Below are 25,460 nucleotides of genomic sequence, written 5' to 3'. Positions count from 1 at the left end.
AGCAGTAAACAGAATCAAGGGAAGGAAGGATTGGGTTGTCAGTGTAAATGTAAATAGCAGCTGTTCCATTCAAACTGTTTTGCAAAACTACCAACGGTGGGAGCTTTGCACAAATTGGGCCAGATCCCCAAGAATTGGGTTTTAGCACAAAATTTAAGAGGAGTGCTGCTGTCCTCCTGTTTATATTGTTTCACTCTCTTTACTGTTGTCCAAACAGTAGAGGGAAGGAAAGTATATGTGTATCTTGTCTATTTATTTGTATATATTTAATATTTTGTATGTGTCCTTGTAAAAATCATATTTATATATTTCTATATGTTTTGCAATCTTAGATGGCCAGTATACATGCTTCTATGTCCTCTTCTAAAATGGCACACACAATACATCTGTTAGTTCAAAATAATTAGACCTAAGGTCTCAAGAGTTTATTCTCTTGACCAGGTATCATAACCATTATTTTATGATTCAAGTTTTAAGATTATTTTTTTTTGGTTTTGGCCACACCCGGTGACTCTCAGGGGTTGCTCCTGGCTATGTGCTCAGAAATTGCCCCTGGTTTGGGGGAGCATATGGGATGTCAGGGGATCAACCATAGTCCATCCTAGACTAGCACGGGCAAGGCAGACGCCTTACAGCTTGCGCCACTGCTCCAACCCCCATTTAAGATTTTTAACTTAACCTAAAATTTGACATTTTTCAGGTTATTTTTCTCTTTCATTTTCCTAATAAATATTATTAACCTATATTGCAGGACAATGTTCTCCCATAATCTTAGAAACTTTCCAACACCCCCAAAAGAAACCTCCTAGAGAAAAATCTCTTAAAAAGTCTTCGCTCCAGAACTAAAGAAATAGTACAGTGCAAAAAACATTGGTCTTACATGCAGTCAACCTGGGTTCTATTCCAGAGACCACATATGGTCTCCAAAGCCTTGGCAGGACTAATCTCTGAGCATAGATCCAGGAATAAGTCCTGAGCACAGGTGAGTATTCCTCTAGCAAAAAAATTGAAAATCTTGTGGCCAAGAAAAAGGTGTTCTGGGACCAGAGAGATAGCATACTTTTTAAACAGGGGGCCAGTTCACTGTCCTTCAGACTGTTGGAGGGCCAGATTATAGTAAAAACAAAAATCATGAACAAATTTCTATGCACACTGCATATATCTTATTTAGAAGTGAAGAAACAAAATGGGAATAAATACAATATGTGGCCCACGGGCCTTAGTTTGAGGACCATTGGCATAGAGATAAGGTGTTTGCCTCGCATGCAGAAGGTTGATGGTTCAAATCCCAGCATTCCATATGGCCCCCGAGTCTGCCAGGAGCGATTTCTGAGCGTAGAGCCAGGAGTAACCCCTGAGCGCTGCTGGGTGTGACCCAAAAACCAAAACAAAACAAAACAGAAAAAAAAAAAAAAGAATAAGGTGTTTACCTTACATACAGCCTACCTGGGTAGGATCCCCAGTAAGTATCCCATATGGTCCATTAGCCCACCAGAAATAATCATTTAACACTGCTGAATATAACCTAAAACAAACAAAAAATCTTCATGCCATTTCTAGCACCATGTATATATTTCCTTTCCTTATAGGTTAACATGTATATGCTTTCTTTCCTTATAGGTTAATGTGACAAATTTCTGGCAATAAGTACTATAAAAATACAACTTATCAACTTACACACTAAAGCCTTATGCAAACCTGAACCTCTAATCACTACCACTACTGAAACTAATATGGATAATATCTATTTACATTATGTTCTATTTAAAATGGAGGAAGACAATATTTTCTGTCACATGAATATAAAGTATCTTTTACTTTTTAATTTTTTATTGTTTGTTTTATTTTGTTTTGTGCATAAATTTGGTCCTCACCTTGTAGTGTTCAAGGCTCTATGCTCAAGGATTTCTCCTGGAGGATTTTGGGGTCATTCGGGGTGCTTGGGACCAAGCCACATCAGCTGCATACAAGACAAATGTCTTACCCATTGTACTAGCTGCGGCTTCTCTTTCACTTATTTATTTTAAATATTTCTTATAGTTTAGGAAGTATATTTACAATGACATTAACATTAAGGTCAGTATACACAGTCACCCTACCACACAACCAACAGAAGACCCAATAACCTATTGTTGGCTTGAAGCAGAGTTGAGAGCAGAGGTAGAAATAGGAATGCAGAGTTCACAAAGCATTATCTGACCTAGAATGTTTATTTTGGTGCACTATTCCTATAATGAATTATTTATTTTGGTGAAATATTCTTATAATGAACAAAACTCTTCTGAGACTATTCTTATATTGACCTAAAATCTTTTTAGACCTAAAATGGGACTTTTCAGTTGTGGGAATATTTACAGGATGAGTGAGAGGAAAATGAAAATAATAAAAACATTAGTGTTTCTTGACAAGATAAAAATTAAGCACAGCACTTGCATAAATTTTAGTCTAATGTTGATGGTTGCTTAATGGAAAAGAAACCTCAAATCAGGCTATTAATTACAACTGCGTATCTGTCAGGGTAAAATTGTGGTTGTTTAAATACTTTTCTGTCAAATAAGCAAGAACCAGGATCCCTTCTAGTTGCTATTTACTCAACAGGCATGAATTATGCAAGTAAGCCATTGTTAAAGAGTCCTTAGGCTAGTTCCTTCCTCATCATATATTGGGAAATTTGAGATAAAAGCTATAGGGGAAATATATAAACAAATATAAGCACAAGTCCTTTATATACTGGAATTTTTTTGTTTCAAGTAAATTGGATTAGTTCCATATGATACAGAATACAGGATAGACTAAACACTCGAAAAGAAGAGCTGGAGTGATAGCACAGTGGTAGGGTGTTTGCCTTGCACTCAGCCAACCTGTACATACCAGGTTCGATTCCCAGTATCCCATATGGTACTCCAGCCTGCCAGGAGCAATTTCTGAGCTTCTAAGTGCAGAGTCAAGAGTATATCCCCACCCCCAACTACACACACACACACACACACACACACACACACACACACACACACACACACACACACAAAGAAGAAAAGAAAAGAAAAGGAAAAGTATATACTTTGGCAGAATTTTGAGCTAGGTTTACTGACCTCACAGCTATGATTAAACTTATTTCTTCTTTTGCTTTCTTTCTTCTTACTTATTTCTTTTTCTTTCTTTCTTTCTTTCTTTCTTTCTTTCTTTCTTTCTTTCTTTCTTTCTTTCTTTCTTTCTTTCTTTCTTTCTTTCTTTCTTTCTTTCTTTCTTTCTTTCTTTCTTCTTCTTTCTTTTTTCTTTCTTTCTTTCTTCTTTCTTTCTTTCTTTTTCTTTCTTCTTTTCTTTCTTTCTTTCTTTCTTTCTTCTTCTTTCTTTCTTTTCTTTCTTTCTTCTTCTTTCTCTTTCTTTCTTTCTTTCTTCTTCTTTCTTTCTTTCTTTTCTTTCTTTCTTTTCTTTCTTTCTTTCTTTCTTTCTTTCTTTTTTTACCCAGTAACGCTCAGGGATTACTCCCAGCTATGCGCTCAGAAGTTGCTCCTGGCTTGGGGGACCATATGGGACACCGGGGGATCGAACCGCGGTCTGTCCAAGGCTAGCGCAGGCAAGGCAGGCACCTTACCTTTAGCGCCACCGCCCGGCCCCTCTTTCTTTCTTTCTTTTCTTTCTTTCTTTCTCTTTCTTTCTTTCTTCTTTCTTTTCTTTCTTGTTTCTTTCTTTCTTTTTCTTTCTTTCTTTCATTCTTTCTTTTTCTTCCTTCCTTCCTTTCTTTCTTTCTTTCTTTCTCTTTCTTTCTTTCTTTCTTTCTTCTCTTTCTTCTTTCTTGTTTCTTTCTTTCTTTCTCTTTTCTTTCTTTCTTTCTTTCATTCTTTCTTTCTTTCTTTCTTTCTTCTTTCTTCTTCTTTCTTTCTTTCTTTCTCTCTTTCTTCTCTCCTTTCTCTCTTCTCTTGCTCATCTTTTTTATTTGCAAAATTTTATTCTTAAATGTATGTACATGTCTCAAAACATTTCATTCTAGCTAATATTGGCAACAGAAGTTGCATAGGGAATCCACATGTTTAACCAGGAAAGATCACTAATTCCTTGGACATAAGGAACAGTTTACTTTTTCAGAGTTCTTAATTCCACCAGTGATCCAGGGGTTCTTTCCCTGGGTCTTGACTTTTAGTTCTTCAAGTTTCTTCTGCTTCTCCTGTTTTTGTTTGAATGTATATTCTTCCTTCTTGCTACCTTCACAGCTGGATCTGGTGCTTGCCACCTCTCATCCAGAATATGCTACAAGAGACATACTGGAATTTTTAGCATGTCCATACTGAAGTTTACAACTTACTATGAAATTTATAAAAATGATATAAATCGATTGTTAGGTATAGATAAAGAGAGATTAATATGGATAAATATATAATAAAAATTACAAACTGGTATATCTATTTACTTAAGATTTTAAGTTGTAGGAAAGCAAATTATTTGAGTAATTTAAGGAAGAATTATCTTCAGGTTCTGTTTCTAGTATAACTTTATATTAAATAAAACCATCTTCTTGTTTTCTATAGTTGTAATTTTCTTGATATAATTTTAAGTGAATGAACTTCTAATATAATCTAAAAGATAATGTTAATGTTTCTTATTGCTAGAGAAATGACAGTATTCGTACTAAGGTAACTTTTATTAGTATTACTAGCTTAGTTTACATATCTGTAAACCTTTCCTATTTCTCTATAATTTTATCCATTTTTTAGAATTAATAAATTGATTACCCATTTAAAATAATAAATTTATTTTCTTTATGAATATAAAGAAAAATTAAGTTCATTACATATAAGAATTTTACTTTGGTCAATATCAAACAAGGATTATATGATTCTACCAGGAAGTCTAACTATTCTTTTTGTTTCTTTGTTTGTTTTTACTTTTGGGGCCATACCCAGCTGTGCTCAGGGGTTACTCTTGGCTCTGTGCTCAGTAGTTACTTCCAGTAGGCTTGGGGGACTATATGGGATGCCAGAGACTGAACCTGGCTCCGCCACGTGCAAGTTACATGCCCTATCTGCTGTGCTATCACTAATCACTATGGCCGCAAGCCCAATTATTTTTTTATTTCTTTATGATAAAATTTGGTCCACCATTTGACTGTTAGATCTACTTGTTTAAATTCATTCAAAATGATTTTTTTTATTATTTTGATTTGAGGCCATACTCAGTAATACTCAAAATTTACAACTGGCTCTTTGTGCAGTGCTCACTGCTGGTGGTGCTTAAGGGATAACATGTGGTGCTAGAGTTGACCATATATCAACGAAAAGTCAATAAATGATTACAGATAATGTTTTGATATGTGCAATGTAAGTTTTTAAATACTACTGCAGTAGTTGTATTATTTTACACTATTTGAGGTATGATTGTCATATGCCTAGAGACAATGACACTCTTTGGTATCACCTATAACTCCCATCCAGTATTATGCCTTGAACAAAGTAGGTACTCTTTCTACATATAATATATGCATTATTATATGTAAATTATATTATAATTTATTACACATATTATATGATTATATATTATATATCATTATAATATAAATGATTCATTATACTATATGGTTATATGTTATATAGTATGTGTGCATATGTGTATATTTTATATATGTATATATGATCATGTATTATAGCTAATTATCTATATTGTAATTGTATAATATATAATTATATATATTTTAATATAAATTGTTTTAGAGCCAAACTAAATGTTGCTGAGGGATAATCCCTGGTTCTGTACTAAGAGGTCATCCCTATCAATACTCAGGGGACCATAGGCAGTGCCTGTAATAAACTGAAATTGACCACATGTAAGACAAGAACCTCAATTCTTATACCTCTCCAACCCTTACTTAATTTTGTTTTAATGTTCCAGTAAAATATTGCTTTGTTAAGTTTTATAAGACTTAAGTTCTCCACACTGACATACATCACCAGATCTTACTTTGCCAGCAAACTATTTTTATCTCAACTCTTACAATTTTAGGATCAGAGAGATAGTGCAGGATTTTAGTATATGCCTAGCATGCAGTTGATACCAGACCTTCCTGGTAATTGTTGATTCTTGAATACCACCAGATGTAGCTCTGGAAGTTCCTGAGCTCTGTTAGGTATCCCAGGAAATCCCCCAACACTTCATGATCTGAGCATCACCACATCCTCACGTCCTCGTGGTGAACCACAAGTCCTTGGGAGTCAACCCTCATCATCTCAAATAGAAGGAACTTTACTCAGGTGTAAGATTTTGATGAATAATACAATTTTAAAATACCATTGTTATAATGTTATTAAGAAGCATTATACATAGTGCCAAACTGTACAGAGACTTACCAAAAAGCCTGCTAATGTTACTTTACTTAAACAATATACTCTGTTTTTGTTTTTGTTTGGGGGCCACACCTTGTGGTACTCAGAGGCTACTCCTGACTCTGTTCAAAAGTCACTCCTGGCAAACTTGGGAGACCATATGAGATGCCAGGGGATCAAACCTGGGTTGACTGATTGCAAGACAAATTGCCCTACTTGCTGTGCTATAGCTCTGGCCCAAATATACTCATCTTTTTTTTTTAATGGAATCACCATGAGATACAAAGTTGTTTATTACCAAGTTTCAGTCATGCTATGTTTGAGCACCCATTCCTTCAGCAGTGTCCACTTCTCTCCATCCAAGTACCCAGTTTCCCTCCTGCCATCATCCTCACCCCCCAACCTTCCTCTTTGGCAGATAGTTTTTGTTTTGTTTTTTCTTCTTAGGCACTGTGGTTTGCAGTACTGTAATCGAAAGGATATGATGAATATCTCTTTACCTCCTTTAATACCTAAATGTTGTCCAGCTTGATAGTCTTCCACTATCATTTTCAGTGGTCCTTTGTGCTAACTGCCCTCCCCATTTTATGGCTAGCTTCCTGATAAGGACCAGTCCTCTGGAACTTTGTTTCTAAACAGTATAATCTTTAGCAATATAATATTGTGTAATTGATAACATTTATTTATCTCTTCCAAAATGGTCCAACTCCTTTGAAACATTATTTGGGCCCTTTGCCGATATTTTGATAGGATTCGTGGAAAATACAACTGATTATTTGGGGAAAACAGAATAGAATGAGTAGCAATATAATGACATGCCCAATGAGCTTTTTTCCTCCATAAATGTGTTGGATCTCAGAAGTCAGTCTCCTTTAATGACCCAAGCATTGAGGGTAGTCAGAGCTTCCAGATTGCTGCTCTTGTTTTCTTCCTCAATTTAATACCAACTGCTTGGTAAGTTACTTTTGTTTCCCTGTTTTTATTATTTCTCCCCACATCATCTCTGATAAAGTCAGCTTTCTTTTGGATTATTTAGAAGAGGAAAATTGATCCATCTGATCACAACCAGGAATGAGACTGGAGGGAAATATGAGATGTCATTCTTCCTAAGTTTGGATATTGGTGAGAAACTGATTTTTATTGTCTGCCAACAGGAGAGGCTTTGCACTTGGCTCGAGATTTTGGCTACACTTGTGAAACAGAATTTCCAGCCAAAGCAGTTGGAGAACATCTTGCCAGACAACATATGGAACAGAAAGAACAGACAGCAAGGAAAAAGATGATCCTAGCGACCAAGTAAGCAGAACGGTGAAGCCTCTGTGTGTCTTTAGCCTTCGTTTTTTCCATTTTCTCTTAATAAGGGTAACAGTCTGGAAAATCCTAATTCACTAAAACATGTGGTTCTTATGCACCAGTAGCTAGATGTTTTCAATAAATCTGCCAATTTGACTTATATCCAGCTTTATAAGCCACCATTTAATAACTATGGTTTTATCCATGACACTTATTTTCTTAGAGAATGTCTCAGGAACATGCATGAATTCTTAGAAAAGGAGCATGTTTGAGGGATATAGATTTCAGGTAAATATATCATTGGTTGCTGTGTAATTTGATCTAAAAGTTATTGACAAATGAGGGTAACAATCTCAAAAGAGCACACAGGGCTCTCAAGGAATGTGATAAAAGAAAGGACTCAGATATATGAACTACAGCAGAGAAGCCTCTAGAACCATGTATCCATTCTCATGCTGTCTTTCCTTGTATATATAAACTAATAGTTTCTGAACTTCTCCACCTCCTGTGGTGATAATATTGAGGAGAAAAGACATTATGTAGGAGAAAATTTCTGAAAATTGTAAAACATCCATTAATATGTGAATTTAATTAATGGACAAAATTATGTTGGAACTCTAACATTAAATGACTTTAAAATTTTCCCAGTTTAAAAAAAAAAAAAAGCTGAGCTCTTAGGGCCTGGAGAGATAGCACAGCAGTGTTTGCCTTGCAAGCAGCCGATCCGGGACCAAAGGTGATTGGTTCGAATCCCGGCATCCCATATGGTCCCCCCTGCCTGCCAGGAGCTATTTCTGAGCAGACAGCTCAGAACCCTTGGGCTCAGTAACCCTTGGGCACCGCTGGGTGTGATCCCCCCCAAAAAAGTTTCCCAGTTTTTCAAGTAATTAGTTAGAGAAACTAAGTTGTATTGTGTGAAATCTCGACAATTTCACAGTGCTACAAGTCCTGTTAAAATATTTAGAGAAAGTTCTTTCAGGTGGTAGAGAATTCTTCCTCTCTTTTCTTTACTATATAAATCAGTACAACACATAGACCACTAGCAATCTTATCTAATTCTCCAGCCCTGTAATTAGCATTTAGAACAAATACTCTCAGGAAATTAAATGATCAATTACAATGTTCTTTAATTTGGGGTAAGGTTTTAGTTTGGAGTTCTTTGTTTTACACTTGTTTCCTTTGGAAAATGTTCCCCAACAATGCTGAGGCCTCAATGCTATCTATGGTGGAGCTCTAGAGGCCATGATGTCAGGAATGCACTGCTATTGTCTGTGTTATCTACCCTGCATAATTTAGGGAAAACTTTTAAAGAGAAAGAAAGGTATATATAATTAATAGCATTGTGTTTTGGAAAAAGTTTTTAAAATTGATTTTAGGGCCGGAGAGATAGCATGGAGGTAGGAAATTTGCCTTGCATGCAGAGGATGGTAGTTCAAATCCCGGCATCCCATATGGTCCCCCGAGCCTACCAGGAGTGATTTCTTAGCGGAGCCAGGAAGTAACCCCTGAGCACTGACGGGTGTGACCCCAAAACCAAAAATAAAATAAAATTGATTTTATAGGGGCTGGAGTGATGGTGCAGCAATAGGGCATTTGCCTTGTACATGACCTAGGATGGACCACGGTTCGATCCCCCAGCGTCCCATAGTGTTCCCCATGCCAGGAGCGATTTCTGAGTGCCTAGCCAGGAATAACCCAGTAACCCCTGAGTGTCACCAGGTGTGCTCCCCAATTTTTAATTGATTTTATAGTCTCTGGGTTCAAATTTAATTCTGTGCAAAATGAGTAAAATCAAAGTTATATAATTCTTCTCCCATCTTTTGTCACTTATTTAAATTTTTATAAGTTTAATGGTTTATATGGAATACTCACCATCTTCCACATTTGCACAAGACATTTTGGATCATTTCTTTGCAGTTTATGTTGCTTGTCACCATTTTAGGATATATATATATATATATATAAATATATATTATATATATATATATAATATTATAATATATATATATATATATATTCATTACTCTTCTGAAAATTCCAAGTGATTTGTTCATCCTACTCCCAAAATAAGGAAAATCAAAGATGGTGGGAAAAAAAAAGGATATAAGAAAAGGCAAAACAAATAAATAAAAGTAGAGAGGTATAATAAAAAGAGAGAATAAAAACCAAGAAAGAAAATTAAAAGAATGTCTAAAATTTGGACTTAAGAATTTGATATATTTTTTTCTGAATTCCTGAAAACTTAGTAGAAAGACCTTAATCTGAAGGTGTTTTGCAGGGAACGAATCATGACTTATTTCTGGTGGGGGAGATGAGGAATGCTCCTTTTACTAATATTCTTTTGATCTTCTAACCAGATCGGGTTTTTTGCTGCTGTTTGTTTGGTTTCTTTTTTGTTTGTTTTATTTTGTTTTGGAGAGGGATTATCTATACCCAGAGACTTTCAGAAGCTATCCCGGTTAAATCATGTGCAATGCAAATTCTTTACTGACTCTATAACCTTCAAATAGCTTTTCTATCAATCAGTGATAAGTAGCTTTCTCTAAAAAAGATTGAAAATACATATAATTAGTTTCAATCCTTCATGTGATTTCAAGAGAAATACAAAGTATTGATACAGGTGAAAATATTGTATGGCATTAGAAGTATGTCATATGCTGCAGATGAATCTAGAGCCTATAGTTTCTAGATGATTGGATCAAATAGAATTTTCAAAACATACTCAGAGGGAATGGGCCTACTTAATAACACTAATCCCAAGACATAAATTATCTAAAAAAATTTTCATTTTCTACCTCAAAATTACTTGTAGTTGTTGTTTCAGGTAAAATTTTAAACTTTCACTCTACACCAGAGAAATTATTTTCCATTTGGGATGATTCAGCCACATCTGGTGATGCTCAGGGGTTACTCCTGGCTATGTGCTCAGAAATTGCTCCTGGCTTGGGGACCATATGGGATGCCAAGGGATTGAACAGTGGTCTGTCCTAGGCTAGCACAGGCAAGGCAGACGTCTTACCGCTTGCACCACACCTCCGGCCCCAATTTCTTTTTTTTTTCTTTTTTTGGGGGGGTTCACACCTGGAGATACTCAGGGGTTACTCCTAGATCTGCACTCAGAAATCGCTCCTGGCAGGCTCAGGGGACCTTATGGGATGCCAGAAATTGAACCACTATTGGTCCTGGGTTGGCCGCATGGAAGGCAAATGCCCTACTGCTGTGCTATCTCTCAGACCCCTGATTCTATAACTTCAATACTATCATAGCTAGCAATATTACTATATTTTTTGTTTTGTTTTCGGATCACACCTGACAGCACTCAGGGGTTACTCCTGCCTCTAAACTCAGAAATTGTTCCTGGCAGGCTCAGGGGACCAGATGGGATGCCCAAATTCGAATCACCGACCTTCTGCATGCAAGGCCAAATGCCTTACCTCCATGCTATCTCTCTTGCCCGGCAATATTACTATTAACATTTGAAACACTAAGTTCCATTTTTTGAAAGCTTCCATATCTCTGTTTAAAAAGATTTGACGCTTGAATTTATTCACTTAATGCTGAGTTTGTTTTCACAGACAAGAGATTTTTGAGCACACCTTGAGGGAAGGAAGATAAATATTTCCATGCTAATGAAAGCTCCCTCTGTTGAGATATCTGTCTTAGAACCAATGAGTTCTACTATTGAGAAGTGTTTTCTTTTGCTCATTTTAAAGACATTTTAATCTTATAAATAACATTATTTGAAAGTAAATTTTAAGCTGTGCTCTCATAAGATATTGCAAGAAAATATCAATTTTTTATAGCAAAAATTGAGTTGAAGAATTTTAATCACCATATTTTATAGAAAGTAAACAAGCTACAAAATCTGAAAACTGGAAGCAGTTTTTATTTTTTTATTATTTTTACATCCAATTTTATTAGGCATATTAAACAATATTTAAATAAACTTGTATTTAAAAACATACACAATACAATGTCATTAATTTATGTCAGTAAGTTAAATGCACAATATATTCAGGGATCCAGCACATGTAGTCTAAATAGTACTAGTTAATATTTATGGTAAGAGTTGACAGTTGGAGAGATAGGACTTGTTTTGTGATTGTCAACTTGGGTCAGTTTCTGGCACTGAGGTTTCTCAGCACTAGAGCTAAGAATAAGCCCCAAATACAACTGGGTATGGCCCTAACCACCCCTCCCCAAAATGCTGAAAAAAGGCTTAGAATTAGAATTAAATAATCTTCATGAATATTTGTCTTACCCCAAATTCTCTGAATGAGAAATCAAATTGCTAATTTATACTTTCATATGACTTATATATTTCCTTTTATTTATATTTTCTTTTGCTTTTTAACTCTGTGAATATCCATTTTAACTGATTCAGTTCTATTTAACATATTGTCATACCTACAATTGTATAAAATGCCCAATTGTTTAAGTGCCTCCTAATTACTTTTTATTTATAATGTTTTTAGGAAAAATGGATTTTTCTGCTATTAAAATTATTTGTAAGGAGGGATCAAAATGAGTTAGGCGATTCTGAGTCTAAAAATATTCGAAGCAAATTGTTGTAATTCACAGGAAAGAAGTTTAAATATCTTCATTGAATTTAAAACTAAATTTATTTAACATTTGATTTGTATCACAGTAAAAGCACAGTTAACAGATTTTAATTGTTATCATCACATGAATCACCAAAAGGGGAAATATAGAGCTTCAAAATCAGACAAAGCTTCAAATTTATATTCTTGAGGACAATGATGTAAGTGACAAATTTAGAAGCTATGATTCATTGAAGGTTACCTCCTATTACATAATTCATAATATGATATTCTGGGGCAGTAAGTACTTGTTATTGTTTCATATATAAAATTTTATAAGAATAAACTATAAAAATACTTATATTGGGCCCGAGTCATAGCACTTACGGTATGGTGTTCACTTTGCATGAGGCCAACCCTGGTTCAATATTTGGCATTCTATATGTCTTCCCTGAGCCCATCAAGAATAATTCTTGAGTGCAGAGCCAAGAGTAACCCCTGAGCACCTCTGGGTGTGGCTCAAACCTCCCTTCCAAAGAAATACACCTTGTAAGTTTCTGAAAGAATGAGATGATGCTAAATGTCCAAAATGCAACGCTTATGTTATTGGTTTTTATAGTAAAAGCTTTCTCAAGTCAGAGAGATAAGCTTCAAAATCAAATATTAGAGGTGGAGGATCGCTAATGTGAATTGCTTTTCCACATTTGCCCTCAATTCATCTATTGTTTTAGATAAGTTGCTAAGTTGTTTATATGGGAAGATTGATTTGCTAACAAATATTTATTTATTAAATAATCCAAATAGGGCCCGGAGAGATAGCACAGAGGACGTTTGCCTTGCAAGCAGCCGATCCAGGACCAAAGGTGGTTGGTTCGAATCCCGGTGTCCCATATGGTCCCCCGTGCCTGCCAGGAGCTATTTCTGAGCAGACAGCCAGGAGTAACTCCTGAGCACCGCCAGGTGTGGCCCAAAAATCACACACACACAAAAAAATTAATCCAAATAATTTCTGTATTTTATCATAAGTAGCAAAGCAGTGTTTTAGTTATTATTTTAATTTTTATTATATTTTACTTTGAGGAAAATTTAAAAATTGACCTGTGAAATCTGGTACTTCTATGTAGTAATGGAACACATTGATGTCTATAAAGTGACATCCACATGGAATAATTTGACAGCTCTATACTTGCCTTTGATTACAATGGTAATGATGATTTGATTTTATTAAATCACAATTATGTAATAAATAATTAAAGTACATAATATTTTATATTGATCATTATAAATCAAAACGCAAAACCCCAATAACTAACACATTATTATTTTGTAAATTTTGAATATAGTGTGATCTTACTTTAGATGATAAATTTTTTTCAGTAATTCCCTGACCTTAGTTTCTATTATACTAATATTTTTATAATGGAGCAAAGTAGTTTTTTAATAATTTACTAATTTTGTTTTAATAATAAATTAAACTGTTTCCTTTATTTGCTTCTTTAAACTTATACTATAAACTTATACTACTTGTGCAATATATTATAAAGCTTTACAATTATCCACGATGGTTTAACACAAAGAAAAGTTTAAAGAACAATAATACTTTTTCTTTGTTTTGGGGACACACCTGGTATACTTAGGGATAATTTCTGGTTCTTCTGTATTCAAGGGTCACTCCTAGCAAGGCTCAGGGGATCATATATGGTGCTGGGGATAAAACATGGATGAGCCACATACGTGACAAACACCTGCTCACTGTACTTTCACACCAACCCCAAGGAAAAAAATTCCTTTTTTTTATTATTTTAAAAAAAATTTTTACTTTAAGGAAAATACATCACATAGTTGACATAGATGGCCATAATACATTTGTTTCCAGATAAGTAAAAAAAGTTATTAAAAAAGAAAGATAAAAGAAAAAAGAAGACAGTTAAAAATAAAGTACACTATCAAACACACTTATGCAAATTATTGTATCTACAATTAAGTAATTAATACAATTGCTGTTTAGTAAGTTTCTTTTCTATTTTAAAACTTATAAAACTTTATTTCAATGTCATGATTTACAAAGTTGTTTAGAATACAGTTGCTTCAGGTATTCAGCATTTCAACTATTCTATTACTGATATGGCCCCACTCCCCTAAAGTCTTTAGTTTCCTCCTCACCCCATAAACCTGCCTCCCAGAAGGCACAAAATAATTTACTTTATTGTGCTTGTACAACAAACACTAAAACATAAAATTACTCTTGCATTAATAATTCTCTTTTTGGTGGAGGCAGCTGTTGGGATGTATGGGGTGTCACATGTATGCTGCCCCTCTGAGGTTGCACACACATGCTGGCTCTCTGAGGTTGTACATTTAAGCTGGCTCTCTAATATTGTACATTTATGTTGCCTCTCAGAGGTTACACACATAGTACTCTTTAGAGGACACTATATACATGAGAAATAAAAAAATTGTGATTGTAGTTGTGACTTATTACTTACAACTTTAAATATTTAAATACAATTTTAATTAGCCCAAGTTTTTATTATAATAGAATACTATGATAAAGAATTTTATAACTTCTACTTAAATCATGACTCTGGTTAGCCTATACTTTAATTATTTTATAAATATGATAGCCCTGTCTTCAAATATTCACATTTAACTTTTTAACATACTATGATTCTTTCCTATAATTTTCCTCCTTATTTGGGAGCTAATCTGTGAAAAATTATCTCAAAATATATATTGTGTTTGATAGTTCCAATTTTTTATTTGTAAAGTTTGCCTATATTATACAGAACTCTTGAGTGCAGTTGCTACCGTGAACTTTTGCTTTTGAAGGTTTCTATCCCTCTTTTAAAAAAGAAAACACACTTTAGTTGAAAAAAGACTAGGATGAAATTAAAGTCCTATCTAAAGAATATAACTTTAATTTTTAATCCTATATTTTAGACAAATTTGTAAAGAATTCCAAGACCTTTTGAGCCAAGATAGATCACCACTGGGATCCTCTAGACCCACTCCAATTCTAGACCTTGATATTCAGAGACATCTAACGCATTTCAGGTAAGACTGATATTTCAATTTTCTTTGATTTTCTTTTACATTGATTTTCTTTACTAATTCAGATATTGTTGTAGCCTTATCACAGATCCATTTAGAAATGTTATTGATATATTAATGTAATGGCAACTGTATTTTCCACAATTCCAAGTATCTACGATCAAATTAATTGCAAGTATAGGTTTTGTATGAAAAAATTTAAATCAGAAAGTTCAATGATTTGTTTAATTATCAGAAACTTGTGGCTTTGATTGTTTTGTTTTTTGTTTTGGGGCCTCATCCAGAAGTGTTCAGGGCTTACTTGCACAGGGGCTAAAATATTTGCCTTCCATGTAGCATACCCCAGTTCAATCTCAAGGACCTCAGGAGTAATCTTGAGCACAGAGCTAGGAGTAAGCAATTAATTTGATCATAGATACTTGGAATTGTGGAAAAATAAAGTTGTCATTACATTAATATATCCTTTCTCCCTCTCTCCCTCCCTCCCTCCCTCCCTCCCTCCCTCCCTCCCTTCCTTCCTTCCTTCCTGCCTGCCTTCCTTCCTTCCTTTCTTCCTTCCTTCTTTTGAAGCAGCACGTTTCTGTAACTTCCCACTCATTTTGAAGGCCTCATAGAATCAGTTTTATCCATTTACTCCTATAATCTATCTTTGTCTTGTCTCATCTAATTTCTAATGTTAACATTCAGGTATTTGATTCTTTTTCTTCATGGACTTTTCATCCCCATTCTTTAGCTTTGTACATATTGTATGCCTTCTAGTCAAGTCCACTAATATATTCTAAGAGCTGTGTGCTTGGCAACAAGATGGAAGAGTCTTTTCCTAATTGCTATCCTGATTGGAATTATCCAAGGAGCCTAAAGTGTTACACACTTTTACTATTGTTGTTTTGTATTATTTAACTTCTTGGTTGGGAAGGTGATAGGAAACTAATAAGCAGTACATAATTTTCATTTTGTGAAATCATTTTTTTTTAGTATTTGAAGATTACTGAAGAGGAAACTAGAGCAATAGTACAGCTTATAGGATGCTTGCATTGCATGCATTTAACCTTGTTTTGATTCACATATATTCCCTTGAGCCTGCCAGAAGTGATCCCTAAGTGCAGAGCCAGTAAGGAAAATCCCTAAGCACTTCTGGGTGTGGTCCAAAGACAAAAAATAAAAGTGATGAAGTTTTAATTAAATTTCAAATACCAAAACTACATTTAACTAATTATACAAATAGGTTTAGCACTTAACAAATAGTTACTAAGCATCATTTGGGATGTTCTGCCAGTTCAGAATAATAATAAGCCCATTTATTTAAAAATTTGGGGGGCTTGGGTTATAAGTTAATGGGAGAGCACTTGGCATTTGCCTTACATGTGTGAAACTTTAAGTTCAATCCTCAGCAACACACAAACATATGTATACACACAGGTCTGACATATGATAAAATAAAAATCTGTGTTGCTAAAATAAACTTTTCAGATAAATTCAAATTTAAAATGTAAAACTTTAACTTAAATTCCAAAATCAAACTTCTAGGGGCAAAGAAAAAGTATACTTATAAAGTATCTGGTCTTATTCACTACTTAGCTAAAAATAGGCAGTCTGTTTACATGAGGTTTGAAAATATTCTCTCTTTAAAGAAAACTTTAAGTAGCAAAAGTGTAGTCTTTTTTTAGAAAAGCTAAAGTTTGCATTTCCGTTATCAATAAAGTCATGATGTACTTCTTGTATGAATTTACATTAAATTACTTATATTTCTGTCCATTAAGTAAGAATTTAAAGAAGTATATACACTGTCAGGATGTATTGCACTTTACAAGTTATGAGCACCAACACCAAAACTGCCACTCCTGGTTCTGTTCAGGAATCCCAACATATGACTCAGGGTTCACTCCTGAATCAGTACTGGGGAGACCAGAATTGCCAGGAAATAAACACAAGCCTGAACATTCAAAGTGTACTAGCCCTTTGAGATATCTCTTCCGCCTTCAGTTTGTTCATGTTGATAAAAGAAAAGATATTGATAAAAGAAAAGAATCAGCTTGAAACTTGGCAACATATTCTCATTTAAAAAGTTAGACATGGGGCCTGAGTGGTAGCACAGCATTAGGGCATTTGCCTTGCATGTGGCTGACCCAGGACGGATACAGGTTTGAATCTCGGCATCCCATATAGTGTCCCCCCGAGCCAGGAGCAATTTCTGAGCACAGAGACAGGAGTAACCCCTGAGAGCTGCCAGGTGTGCCCGAAACCCCCAAAAACCAAAAAGGTTAGGCATTATTCAGATAAAATACATTGATCAAGAAGAGGTTGTAATACTACCTTATAGAAAGTCAGAATCCATTTAAGCTCATGGGTATATTCACACACATACATACATACATACACACACACACACACACACACACACACACCATCCCCCTAGAAAGGGTGGCATACATTAACATACCCTAAGATTTAAATAAAAGCAAAGAAGAGGCTATCATCTCTAAATTCAGCTAATGTTTCCTACCTTCCTGAAATAAGGCAATTTGAAGAGATAGTTTTTGTTGTGGATAAATGTTCTAGAGAATGTTAATTGGGAGGTCTTGCAAAATAGAAAATAGGACTTTTTAAAAGCATGAATAAAATTAAGAAGATGCCTGTTAAGTATAACTTACATTTTCTCTAACACCGGGTACCATAAACTAGAGCAGTCTGGGTTTTCTCAGCAGGTAATTAAATTGCTTAGAACCTGCCGGCTTCTCAGTATGAAATTAGTAATAGGAAAATGAAATCAATGAGTTGGAATATAGTTAGAGAAGGAGGAAGAGAATAATAAAAAACAGATTTGATTTTTACTATCTGTGACCCAAAGCTAAAATATTCCATCTTGGGGTCAGAGAGATAGCATGGAGGCAGGGTGTTTGTCTTGCATGCAGAAGGACGGTGGTTCTAATCCCAGCATCCCACACGGTACCCCGAGCCTTTCAAGAGCAATTTCTGAGCATAGAGCCAGGTGTAACCCCTGAGCGCTGCCGGGTGTGACCCAAAAACATAAAAAAATAAAAAAAAATTCATCTTGTATTTTTTTTTAGTTTGAACTGGGATATTTGGTAAAACTTTCCCCTAAGAATTATTTATAATAATATGTTTGTGGGTACACACATGTGTATTTATATTTGTATGTATGTTTTTATGGTTGTGTATATATCCATTGGTCTTGTCTTCCTTAATCTCTCCCTAAAGTTTTACAGCTTTGATTTAAGATATTTCTGAACTTTTAATTCTTTCCAATATAAGAATTTTTCTCCTTTGGGATTGGAGAAACAGTATAACAGATGGGACACTTGCATTGTACATTGTACATTGGTCTGAATGTGGTTCTCATCACCCTGTATGGCCACTGAGCCCTCCAGGAATGATCGCTGAGTGCAGAATCAGAGTAAGCACTGAGCACCACTAGTTGTGGCCCCAAAACAAAACAATTTTATTTTGCTCTCTGTAATGCCAGCCATTAAGTTAAATACCAACTGTTAAAGCCATGGGCTTATCAGCCACATTGTCAATGGACATGTTGAGCAAAGTGAAATGGAAGAGAACATTGCAGCACAACTCAAACTGACAATTGTCTTATAGTCCACACCTATTTCTGAGCCCAAGTAACTTTTTGCATTTAGCTCACTTTTCTTCCCAATTTGCCACTTGGTAATTTTGATAGATTTTGTCAGGTTTGTTGCTAAACTTTTTTTTTTTTTTGGGTGGGGGAGGTCGCACCCAGCAGTGCTCAGAAGCTACTCCTGGCTCTGAGCTCAGAATTAGCTCCTGGCAGGCTCGGGGGATCACATGTGATGCTGGGATTCGAACCACAGTCCTTCTGTATGCAAGGCAAATACCTTACCTCCATGCTATCTCTCCGGCCCTTGTTGCTAAACTTTTACTGAAATTACATTACCATTGTTCTACTAAATCTTTGCCAAGTGAAAATAGTGGTTATATTACACTCCTTATTGTGCATGCAGCAAGCATATCAGTGATCACTTCTAGTTTTTTAAATACTAACACTTCAAATTTATAATAAATCATTACATAAATTGTGATCTAGCTATTCAATGAAATACCATCAATGAAAAGTAAGGAATCAAATAATTTAAATAAAGAGTGAATCAGCACCCAGCTCAATGAGTCCAAAATTATTATATAAAGTAAAAAAAAAATTTCTGCAGACATAATTCCATTTGGATGACTTTGTTGAGGGGGCAAACAAAACTGTTGAAGTAAGAATTAGAATACTCGGGCCGGAGAGATAGCATGGAGGTAGGGTTTTTGCCTTGCATGCAGAAGACAGTAGTTCGAATTCCAGCATCCCATACTGTCCTCTGAGCCTGCCAGGAGTGATTTCTGAGCGTCGAGCCAGGAGTAACCCCTGAACATTGCCGAGTATAACCCCCCCCCCATAAAAAGAATTAGAGTACTAATTTCTGGGAACTGGGAATGGAGAGAATTAATTGGTTCAAACCGAAATTGAGAAAGCTTTGTGGATAATGGCTTATGGGTTTCTCAGAACATAAAAAAAAAGGTGTAAATTTACAAAAAGGATAAAAACTACCGAAAATACTTTCAAATTTGATAAACCTGTTTATTAAAGAAACATTTCATTTTGGAGGAAAAGGAGAAATAGCACCGGGGCTATGATGCCTGCCTTCCATACTATTTCTTGCATTAAATAATTAACGATGGGGCTGGATGGCGGTGGATTTCTCTCTGTGTCATCCCAGGCCACGTGGCTCAGCAACCCCCATGATTCGGCAGGTTCCAGGTTAAGCGAACGGCGGAATTAGACTCACAAGCAGGCAGACCTCAGGAAGCATTATCTTTATTCATGCCCTGACCACCACAGGTGTGTGGCCTATCTCATAACCTTTCAAGCATTTAGCCATTCCAGGCTTGCCCTGTGTCTTATTTCAGCCATCTCCCCCAGAAAGCCCAGCAGGGCCAAAAGGCAAAGACCCTTAACCCCCTGGCTCCCGGGTTTATCTACCTATTCCAAGACCCCTCCCCGGAATGGGCCGGGTCTTGCAGGTAGAGTTACGCCTACTATCCGGTTCCCAAGACCCCTCCCAGAAATGGGTAGGTCTCAGGGTCTTAAATAGGTACACCCACACTATTGAAACTGCTTGAGCATATTAATATTGCATATGATACTCTGAACAATGACAGAAGTGATCACTGACCACAGAGCCAGGAGTAAGCCCTGAGAATCACTGGATTTAGCTTCTAAAATGAACAAACAAACCCCATTATGGAGCCAGTGAAGTAGTGCTTTGAATGTGTCAGCTGTGGCAAATCCTGGTTCTATCCCCAGCACCACATCTGGTCCTCTGAGTACCACCAGGGGTCACTCTTTTGTTTGTTCCTTTGTTTTTGGGCCACACTCGGTGACGCTCATGGGTTACTCCTGGCTATGCGCTCAGCAATAGCTCCTGGCTTGGGGGACCATATGGGGCGTCGGGGGATCGAACCGTGGTCTGTCCTAGGTCAGCCGCATGCAAGATAAACGCCCTACCTCTGCTGCGCCACCGCTCCTGCCCCTACTGGTCACTCGTGAGCACAGAACTAGGAAAGACATTCAACAGGAGCTCATTTTTATCAATATATTTACTAATCAAAGAAATAAGGAAGTAACTTATTTGTGTGTTTGTTTCATTATCATTTGAAGAGTGGGTGGACCTTAGATTGGATAATAGAATAGGGAGGACAAAGGTAGAAATCAGAACGATCAGAATGGCCATCATACTTTGGGGAATGGAGAAGAGATAAACCTGAAAGGAGCTTTACTCAGTAAAGTAATAGAAAAACCAGAGAAAATTGGGGCCAGTGAGATAGCATGGAAGTATGTGGTTCAAATCCCAACATCCCATATGGTCCCCAGAGCCTGCCAGGAGCGATTTCTGAGCATAGAGCCAGGAGTAACCCCTGAGAGCTGCCAGGTGTGATCCCCCAAAAAACCAAAACAAAACAAACAAACAAACAAAAACATATAAAACTACAGCAATAAAAAATAAAAGTAAATAGAAAAGAAGACACATGCCACAAATAGAACTGAGGAAAGAAATCTAGAAAAATAATATCTGCTATAACTTTTATATTTTCTTCCACTGTTCAACAAAATAATTAAAATATCAACAACAACAACAACAACAACAATGCCAGAGTCTTAGCACAGTGTTGAGGCATTTACCTTACATGTGGCCAACCCTGAATGGACCCCAGTTCTATTCCCAGCATCCCATATGATTTCCAGAGCCTGCCAGGAACAATTTCTGAGTGCAGAGCTAGGAGTAACCCTTAAGCACTGCTAGTGTGGCCCCAAAACAAAAACAAAACAAAAATAAAATAAAATATGATATGGAGATAATTCAGTTAGACAGTGCTAATTGTATATTTTTGTATCACCTTGAAGATAAACATTTTGTTTTGTTCTGATTTTTTTTTTTTTTGGAGGGGTACACCCTGAGGTGCTCAGGGCTTACTCTTGGTTCTGTGCTCAGTGGTTACTCCTGGTGAGCTTAAGGGATCAAATAAGGTGCTGGGAACTAAACTAAGATCAGCTGCATTGTAGGCAAACTCCAGACCTACTGTAATGTCTCTTTGATTGCAAGGATAGAATTTTGAACAAATTTAAATTTAGAAAAACTTCCCAATTTGACAACCTGTTTCAAAAATCATTATGTCCTTTTAACCTAGATAATATTTGCTTGTGAAATATATGTTTATCTTGTGAACAATATATATCAGATAAAAATTTATAAACATGTAAAATATAATTTTAGTATCATATCTGAAGTTGAAAAATGTTTTCTAAAGCAAAATTAATCACCATTATCATTATCATGAACATTTGTCTCTACATTTTACTTTATTTATGGTATTAGTTTATTTTTGTCTAAGATTTAAGGTCAGCCTTATCATTTGTTTTTGTTCTTTACTCTTTTGTAGACTAAATTATTCTCTCACTTTTCTTTCATTTTTTATCTCTGTGAACAATATATATATATATATATACATATATATATATATTCTAGAACAGTTGGAGCTTATGGAATAGCATGATATTCTCAAAAATTCTTTTTAAATTGTTCTATAATGTTATTCCTTTCCTGTGTGATTTTTATATAATATCAGGTTAATTATTTGCATGATTAAATCTTACTGAAAGTTTCTAGGACAACTATGCTTTCTATTACATTTAATCTTATAGTGTGGACTGTGCATGTTTTTTTAAAATGTGGTATTATTTTAAGGAAGTTTGCATAATGCTTTTCACATTAAAAGGCAGCAGTTCAGATAGTTAAATTTCTTCTGCTCAATATTCAAAATACGCTTTAGTTTTACAACTTCCTTAATCATCCTTCTAGGTCCTTGGTTTTAAAAGGAGTACCATAAGCATTACTACTAGATGGTGAAGTGAAAAAGAGATGGAAAGAAACTTTGCAGACGATGTTCTGGATTAAAAGGGGGAATTTGTTGCCTTAAATCATGCTGCTAATTTCTCGTCTCTTTTTCCTTTCCTTTTCTCATTCCCAGTTTGATCACTCATGGCTTTGGGACTCCAGCAATATGTGCAGCCCTAAGCACTTTCCAAACAGTCCTCAGTGAAATGCTGAACTACTTGGAAAAACATACTACTCACAAAAACGGCGGAGCAGCGGATTCTGGCCAAGGACATGCCAACTCAGAGAAAGCCCCCTTGCGGAAAACTTCAGAGGCTGCTGTGAAAGAGGGCAAAACAGAAAAGACAGACTAACTACATCAAACAGAATCTATTTCCAGAGAGTCTTGCTGCTGATATTTTTTCTAATATATATATATCATTGAGGGTGATTACTCTTCAGTGGACCAATCTCTGCCCTCCCCCAATCCTTTATTAAAAACAAAATGGAAATGAAAAATGAAATAAAAAGACTAAATCAGAAAAAGAAAAACAGCAGTGTAATCGTGATGAAATTGTCACTTTTTAATTTTTATGTTATAATAACCTTTTTGTGCACGTAATTTATTGTCCTGAATTAATTACATCACAGTTTTTCAGCACTTCTGGACTTGGGAGACGCAGCACTTGGTTATTCATATCTGATGCACTTTTTTTATCCAACTATATAGCTAGGAATCAGAAAGCATGGCCAAACTGGAATCCATCATGGGTGCTTACAGCACAAATCTTTCTTGACTTAATTCCTTGTTAAAAAAGAAAAGAAGAAAAGAAAAAGAAAAGAAAAAAAGAGGAAAGAAAGAAAGAGAAAGAAAGAAAGAAAGAAAGAAAAAGAGAAAGAGAAAGAAAGAAGAAAAAAGAAAGAAAGAAACAAAAAAGAAAGAAAGGAAGAAAGAAAGAACAGAGAGTAACAAAGGAAGAAAGAAAGAAAGAACAGAAGAGTAAAAAAGAAGAAAGAAAGAACAGAGAGTAACAAAGGAAGAAAGAAAGAAAGAAAGAAAGAAAAAGAACAAAGAAAGAAAGAAAAAAAGAAAGAAGAAAGAAAGAAAGAAAGAAGAAAGAAGAAAAAAAAAAGAAAGAAAGAAAGAACAGAGAGTAACAAAGGAAGAAAAAAGAAAGAAACAAAGAAAGAAAAAAAGAAAGAAAGAAGAAAAAGAAAAAAGAAAGAAAGAAAGAACAAAGAGAGTAACAAAGGAAGAAACAAAGAAGAAGAAAGAAAGAAAGAAAAAGAAAAAAGAAAGAAACAAAGAAAAAGAAAAAGAAAGAAAGAAGAAAAGAAAGAAAGAAAGAAAGAAGAAAGAAAGAAAGAAAAAAAGAAAGAAAGAAAGAAAGAAAGAAAGAAAGAAAGAAAGAAAGAAGAAAGAAAGAAAAAGAAATGAAAAGAAAAGAGTGCCTCTTTCCATTAAGTAGATCAATTTGGCCATCTATTCTTTAATAATTACTTCAGGAACTGAAAAAAACAGTCATAAACCTTTGTTCTGTGAATCAACAGCAATTCTAAAAGTTTGGTCAGCCTTGACCCATTGAACTGCCAGTGCCTTGGTGGTATTTTTAAAATTCGAGAAAACTCTGTCCCTTCTACATCTTACAATTTTCATCCCAACCAAGTCCATTTTGTTTTTCCCAAAACTAAGAAAAGACTCAGCATTCTATCTATTGAAGATATAAGAGATGAACTCTTTCATTTATTCTCCTCATATCCCAAATTAACAATTCAAGGAAATAAACTGCCCTTACTGGAGCAGGGCAGGATGGACACTAGACAGGGTTTCTTTGCCACTTTGGAGATTCCAGTGGAAAACAATGCTATTATCTTGCCTGCAAAAGCTTGGGACTCAAAACAGTGATCTTTCCAGGAAACCATGCATCTCAGAGACAGAAGAACCCAGGGAGCCAGTGGAGGCCCCTTGAACACGGTGGCCAATGATTTTATGGTTAAAATGAGAATTTAAAAAAAAAAACAAAAAACCTTTGTGCTTCTCCCCTTTCAAGAACTATGTTTTAAACCTTAGAGGCACAGACGTATTCAGGTCTGTGCTTAATAAAGAAAACAAAATCAGAATGACTAGAGAAGGTTTTTCCTTTTAAGGTGCTTCCATTTTTTTTTATACTGGAGTTCTTCTAGCTTTATTGTCCTTTAGTTAAGACAATGAAAACAAAATCATTCCTAGTTGCAAAGGCCAGTAGCTTACTAAAAGAAAAGTTTCATTAATTTAAACCAAAATATATCAAGAAACCCAACTGATACTATACTGTTATAACTTTGCCACTGCCAAAAAATTTTAATATTAATATTCCCCTTGTGGTGATTTTAATTATTTGCAAAATCTAATAACTTCAAAAAGAATATTAATATTGTTTCTAATTGTGTGTATGTTGCTCATATAGCAATCACAAAAATTATGTTTATCTAACAATAATTCTTAAAATTATTTGGACTTTATCTTCAATCTTGCACAGAAAAGATGAAACATAAGCAATGAAAATTTAAAATATTTTAGACTAAATTAACAGAAGACACTACTAAGGAATTATATAATAAGGGGGTTTATAGGTATACAGTAGAATAGTTTAAAATAAAAAATGTAAAAGTAACAAATTGTGATTTTTATGTGTCTTATCTAGCTCCCCTAAAATTTTTTTACCACTATTGGTGAATTTAAAGTCTTTTGAAATAAAATAGAAAAGCTGAGCTTCTATTTCAGACCTGGATTTCATTACAAATTTGTTTCCATTTTACAAAAAAATTTTACATATTGTAAACTATACACTTGAAAAAAGATTAATATTTCAGTTTAA

At 35.1% G+C, this 25,460-nt stretch overlaps 1 protein-coding gene across 1 annotated transcript in view; it reads left to right on the top strand.

Moving 5' to 3' along the window:
* TFAP2D (transcription factor AP-2 delta) overlaps window positions 1-22,976 on the top strand; it is a 54,237-nt gene extending 31,261 nt beyond the window's left edge. Inside the window, exons 6-8 of the mRNA XM_049765186.1 lie at window positions 7,469-7,610; window positions 15,089-15,202; window positions 22,757-22,976. Of these exons, the coding sequence (XP_049621143.1) occupies window positions 7,469-7,610; window positions 15,089-15,202; window positions 22,757-22,976 (476 nt within the window). The remainder of the gene's footprint in view (window positions 1-7,468; window positions 7,611-15,088; window positions 15,203-22,756) is intronic.
* Window positions 22,977-25,460: the final 2,484 nt, after the last annotated feature.

This window comes from Suncus etruscus, chromosome 18, assembly GCF_024139225.1.
Source record: "Suncus etruscus isolate mSunEtr1 chromosome 18, mSunEtr1.pri.cur, whole genome shotgun sequence".
NCBI classification, from domain to species: domain Eukaryota; kingdom Metazoa; phylum Chordata; class Mammalia; order Eulipotyphla; family Soricidae; genus Suncus; species Suncus etruscus.
This window is presented reverse-complemented; position numbering and strand designations above follow the sequence as displayed.